At 32.3% G+C, this 5,585-nt stretch overlaps 1 protein-coding gene across 1 annotated transcript; it reads right to left on the bottom strand.

Annotated features, from left to right (window-relative positions):
* Window positions 1–601: 601 nt before the first annotated feature.
* On the bottom strand, window positions 602–4,685 carry LOC131171453 (UDP-xylose transporter 3-like). Its single transcript, XM_058131578.1, has 8 exons — window positions 4,528–4,685; window positions 4,251–4,434; window positions 3,317–3,501; window positions 2,717–2,784; window positions 1,869–2,001; window positions 1,502–1,663; window positions 1,091–1,363; window positions 602–992 (listed from the first exon to the last, which is right to left on the bottom strand). The coding sequence occupies exons 2-8, from the start codon at window positions 4,369–4,371 to the stop codon at window positions 891–893; spliced, it is 1,044 nt and encodes a 347-aa protein (XP_057987561.1). The 5' UTR covers window positions 4,372–4,434; window positions 4,528–4,685; the 3' UTR covers window positions 602–890.
* Between the last annotated feature and the right edge of the window lie 900 nt (window positions 4,686–5,585).

Here is a 5,585-nt window from a genome sequence, read left to right as displayed (position 1 = left end):
AATTACTTGCACTTTGTGAAGTTTAAATGTCAAACAAGATGCAATTAAAGATGGGGCAAGGTAAAATTTAAGAGAGCAGCTTAACTTATTAAAATCTATTAACTTGATTTCATAAGCATTTAAAATTTTAAATAGTTATGTACTTAGTTAGAATGTTTATAATTGACTAATAAGAAGTCAATGTATTTTATGAAAAATAATTTATAAACACATTTATTATTAAAATTACTAAAATTACTATTAAAAAAAATTTATGATGAAATTATAAAAATTAAATGATCATAATATAGGAAAATATTTAATCAAACTAGCTTATTAACTCAACTTAAAACCCAAAAATTATTATAAATAAATAGATTAACTTATTTTTAGAGCTTCATCAGCTTATAAACTAAGACAAGCATCCTCTTCCTCTAAATGTGAAAAAGATGCTTTCAGCCTCACTTCCTTGATTAACAGATTCATTTGATAATAAAGACAACAAGATTAGAAAGAAAATTAAAATCAATGTACTGCGCATTTATGAGAGACATCAAAACAGAATGTAGTCAAGGGCAAGAAGCCTTCATTCTTCACAGATTGGCAGGAATACAAACAGAAAGAACATTAATGGAATTCTTTTTTTCTAGTATTGGGGAACAAAAGTATACATTTAACAAGTCAAATTCCGGTATCATCCCATTGCCATTTCTGATTCATGCAAAACTAAAAACCAAAAATGCTATATAAAAGGACAATTTCCTTCAACTCAGTCTAATATAATAGAGGAAATGATCTCAGAATACGCCAACTGCGATATATGAAGACCCTTGCCAGCAACATCTTCATCGCTGAAAAAGTTTCACCTACTAATATTGATCTAGGGTGAATGAATTTATAAAATTTGAGGTTTATGCATGAAGATCCTTGTTTGAATTCCACACGGGAGCTTTTGGGACTACATCGGCTCCAGTTTCTACACCAACCAGAGGATCAGATTCACTTTCCTTAACCTAAAACCAAGAAAAATGAAAGCATGAAATGTTTGAAGAAAGAATGTGAAATATAGTGATAAAGATGAAAAACCATGTATACGCAACACGTGAATTACCTCAGGCAATTTTGCTGATGCTTCACTGGCCTTCTGCTGATTCTCCGTGGTGCAATAGTAAGAATACAATACCATCCCAATTACTGCAATAAGGATCCCTAAAATGTTGCGCCAGCTAAAAGGATCGCGAAGTAGAACATAACCAAAGGCCAAAACTAGGCATGTTTTCAGATGCCCTAGGACCTGATAGGTGACGGGGGATGTTTTCCCAATTACCAGAAAAGTACTGAAGTTCACAGAGACGGATATCAGGCAGGACAGAACTATGAAGAACTGCCACCAAATAATGCATATTGCAGAAATATTAGAAAAGAAATGATAGAAAGAGAAAGAGAGAGAGAGAGAGAGAGAGAGAGAGAGAGAGAGAACAGGGGTGTGGCGGGGTGAAGTCCAGGAATCTTGAATTCTTACCAGAACTTGAGGGGTGTACTTGAAAGCAAAAACATTTTGATTAGTCAGTAGGCCATCTAGAAATGGACCAATAATGAACAAAGTTAATGCTTGATAGGGGCAAGACTGATATAAAAGTTGGGTGGAAGAGACTTTGAACTTCTTCTGGATAGTATTGGTCATCTGAAATAAACTGGTTAAGATTTACAACTTCAAAAGAAGCAGAAGAAAGAGAAAGAAAAAGTAAATAAACAAAAAAACTGTAATATGCATGAGAGAACTGTACTTTTTTTTTTTTGCTTTGTTTTTGACAGAAACTGACATGTAAAAATGCATAGAAACAAGAAATAAAATAGCAAGTAACAAAAGGTGCCTTCACCAAGGATACAATCTGAGCAATACAAGTTGTAATAACTGCAAGTACAGACAAGACAGAACCAAGGACATTGAGTTGAAGATCAGTCACAGTTGCAATTCCAACACCCACAAGAAGGATCGCCAGTGAAAGCTGGATATTCCGGCTGCAATAGTGCAAGTATAAGCAAATAAATATAACTAGAAAAACAACTTTGACAACAGCTAAATGAAAATTGAATATCTTTTTTTTTCTCCCCAATTGGCCAACAAAACTACTGTATGGCATGGTAGATTCTATGACCTAAAAAGCATCAGATTTGGATTAACTGGAACACATTTTACAGTCAAAAGTTCTATAAAACTTTGATAAAATGAATATGATGCATGTATGAAAGTATTAAGTAGGTCTCTAACTGAGACATGAAAAGGTTACAGGATTAACATTCGTTCCAAATTGAAGAGATGAGCAAACAGAGATCAAAAGCATGCCCAAGAAAAATGGGTTAAATAAAATTATGCAATAAACTATGAAAAAAAATATTATAAATATATGATAAAAATAGCACTTTTCAACTGAGAGACTGTTTCTAATAAAACTATCACATAAAGAATCATTAAATGATGTCATCTAAGTAAGTCAGAGACAGCAAATTTTCGAGATGTTTCCACTTTCTAGGGAACAAAATAGTGGGACAAATTAACTAAAGGTTCCTTATCAGCTGCACATGCCTTCAAGTAATCTGGTTCTTTTCTTATTTGTTTTCTTTTTCCAGTTAAGTATTAACAACCATTTTAAACCTCAATACAAAAATAAAGTCCACTCCAAATAGCTGTGGATGTAAACGACACACAGATCACAGAAGCACAATTAAGACGGACCTGAATCTCTTCCTGAAGAAAAGTGTCTCCAAAAGAACCGTACATGGGATGATTGCCAATTTTGTCATCTTAAAACAAGATCAGAAATAAAGCTCAGAATGAGATACTAAAAATTTTAAAACAAAATATCATGATGTTGGATTATTCAGCAACACAAGTGCAAGCATTTTCTTAAAAAAAAAAAAAAAGATCAAGAGGAGAAGGGGGAAGAAGGGGGGGTTGTTGTGGGGGGTCGAGCAGGGGTTGGATGAACTTTGATGTCAACCTGAAGACTTCCAGAAAGCATGGTTTTACTCAGTACCAATATTTAAAGAAATTGCAAATGTTAAACTGAGACTCTTTATTTTATATCCATTAATACATTATGATCAAACAGAATTTAAGATCCAACCAACCTCATTTTTCTTTTGCAGTTTCACTAAACACAAGTAACATGTTTACTGAGAGACAAACAGGACATCCTTCTCAATTCTTCTCTATCATAATGCAGTTATCATAGAAAAATTAAAACAAAGTACATAATAATTAATTGATAATGGCAGTATGCTAGTTGAGAAACAAAATTCAGCATCATGTTTGTGGCCAAAAGATGAAACTTACCTGATAGAAACCAACAGAGTTGAAACCCAAGCTAAGATTCAAAAGCCCAATGGATATCCCATTTAATATGCCAAATCCCATTACAGCTCTTGCATCAAAAGGCTTGTGTTCAAACAATTTCATCCATAAAGCCACATGAAGAGAACAAAATGTGACCAGAAGATGCCAGCTTGTTAATGTTGTGGCTGTTGTTCCCCCCATAACACCCATAATATCAGTTAGAATAAATGATAGGTCAAATTAAAAACTACATGCTAAGCATAAATTATCAAAGATTTTTATTCAAATCAAACATATGGACGGAAAAATAAGAAGCTGCTAGCTTCCTTCTTCTATGATAAGAAAACATATGCATTCAGAGCATTAACCCATTTCCTACGACTGCCACCAAGTTCCGCCGGAAATTGCATGCAACATCCATGATAGTACAAGAGAAAAGGAATATTAGATGTCCACTCATAAGCCATAGTTTTGGAATCTAATATATATACTTTTTTTTTTTGAAATTACATCCGCTTAACAAATTAGCATGTGATAGGCTTTGAAAATCATGAAAAAAAGGCTAAGTTGCTTTTCTTTTGCATAAAATGAGACATGTACCACTAGCAGCTTCCATATTTGGGCAATAAACAAGCGTTTTTAAAGAATCAATGCAGGAAATGAAATTGGAAAAAAATTACAAAGAAATAACAGCAGTATTCTACCATATGTAATTATTAGTGCAACATTCACATTAGATCTAAGAAGAATTAAGCAAAAACAAAATTACACAGTATATCAATTGATCTTAAACCCACACCTGCATCACAATTGACTGATCTAATAATAAATCTACTCCGAGCTCGAAATAATTTTTTTTAATAAGAAGAAGAAGAAGTAGAAGAAGAAATAAAGAGCACAAATATCAAACGCATCTCGTAATGAAATTACTCACCAAAAGTGAAACCGAGAGTACTAATGAGAGCCTTGTTGCATATCACAATCGAAACCGACGATACAACTGATAAACTCAGAGCACCCAGAGTCCCCAGCTGGAACCTCTGGCTCTCACTCATCTTCACTTTCTCTCTGTCTGTATGTGGCTATTCCCTTCTATTTACTCCCTCCTCGATCCGGATCTATCAATCCCAAATTCAAACATTATACACACAGAAACCAAAAGAAAAATCTTCTAACAAATATCAGATAGAGATAGAGATAGAAATCAGTACCTAATTCAGGTCATGATATTGTTGGATGGTGATGAAGAAATGATGAATTTTAATATGAAGAGAAATGAGAAAGAAATAGAAAGAAAAGAGAAAATAAATGGTGTTTGGTTGCGGGGATTTTTGACTCCTAGAAGAAGGCCTAGTCGGGCCCACCGTTTGTTGCGGGGATGAAAATGAAATTAATATACAAATTATGGATTTGGCCAGAAATAAGTCAAATCACATCACATGCACTCGGGGGGTTTTTTTTTAAAAAAATTTATTTTAATTAAATTTACCTAATTTGATAATAATCCTAACGAAACATTGTTTATTTATTTATTAATTAATACAGATTAATTAATTAGGTGGTCGGTGAAGAGTAACTTTGTAGAAATAAACAGATTTAACCGTCAGTGAAAAACAGTAAAACATATCAGGTGGATTGTTTGCGTGTTCATTAATCACGCTCATGTTTATAGAGTCGTCATTTTCAAATTATTCAACTTGTGAGTCTTTTCATTATCTTAATGTGCCAGGTGTCAGTAAAGGATGTCTGGTATTACATTCTCTCAAAAATCTTTTTATGATAGAATTAATTCTATTAAAAAAAATTAAATTTAAAAAAGTTTGCAAGAACGTTTATATAATAAAAAAAATATATGTATATATTTTTTAAAAGTATATTGATTGAAAAAATCAAATCTAATAACATTCTAATAATTTTATTCAATCATTTCATTCTTGTTATAATTGATGAAATTTTCAAAATTTTTAAAATTTTTATTCACATTTTAAATTGGATCTAGAGGGAGTGTAGCTAGTCCTACGTGGCACTCCACTTAGATTTTTTTATTATAGAATTGTAGGACCCATTTATCACATGGGACAAACCTACCAGATGGGACTAATTCTAGATAAATAGATTGACCTAGCATTTTTATTAATTAGACTTAATTAAGTTAGCTAACATGAGTTAAGTATAGTAATTAAACAAAACAAATTGTTGAACAATCAAATCCCTAACTATTAAAAAAAAAAAAAAAAAAAAAACCTAATTCTCTATGACTTTTGTGAAT

Source organism: Hevea brasiliensis, chromosome 12, assembly GCF_030052815.1.
Source record: "Hevea brasiliensis isolate MT/VB/25A 57/8 chromosome 12, ASM3005281v1, whole genome shotgun sequence".
Taxonomy (NCBI): domain Eukaryota; kingdom Viridiplantae; phylum Streptophyta; class Magnoliopsida; order Malpighiales; family Euphorbiaceae; genus Hevea; species Hevea brasiliensis.
This window is presented reverse-complemented; position numbering and strand designations above follow the sequence as displayed.

What these genes read in the sequence shown, in the direction of transcription:
- LOC131171453 (XM_058131578.1), bottom strand. Translation starts at nt 4,371, where the DNA reads ATGAGTGAGAGCCAGAGGTTCCAGCTGGGGACTCTGGGTGCTCTGAGT. An exon ending in TACTCTCGGTTTCACTTTTG is followed by an intron (nt 3,502 to 4,250) that starts GTGAGTAATTTC and finishes GGGGAACAACAG; the next exon opens with CCACAACATTAACAAGCTGG. An exon ending in CATCAGCAAAATTGCCTGAG is followed by an intron (nt 993 to 1,090) that starts GTAATTCACGTG and finishes TCTTGGTTTTAG; the next exon opens with GTTAAGGAAAGTGAATCTGA.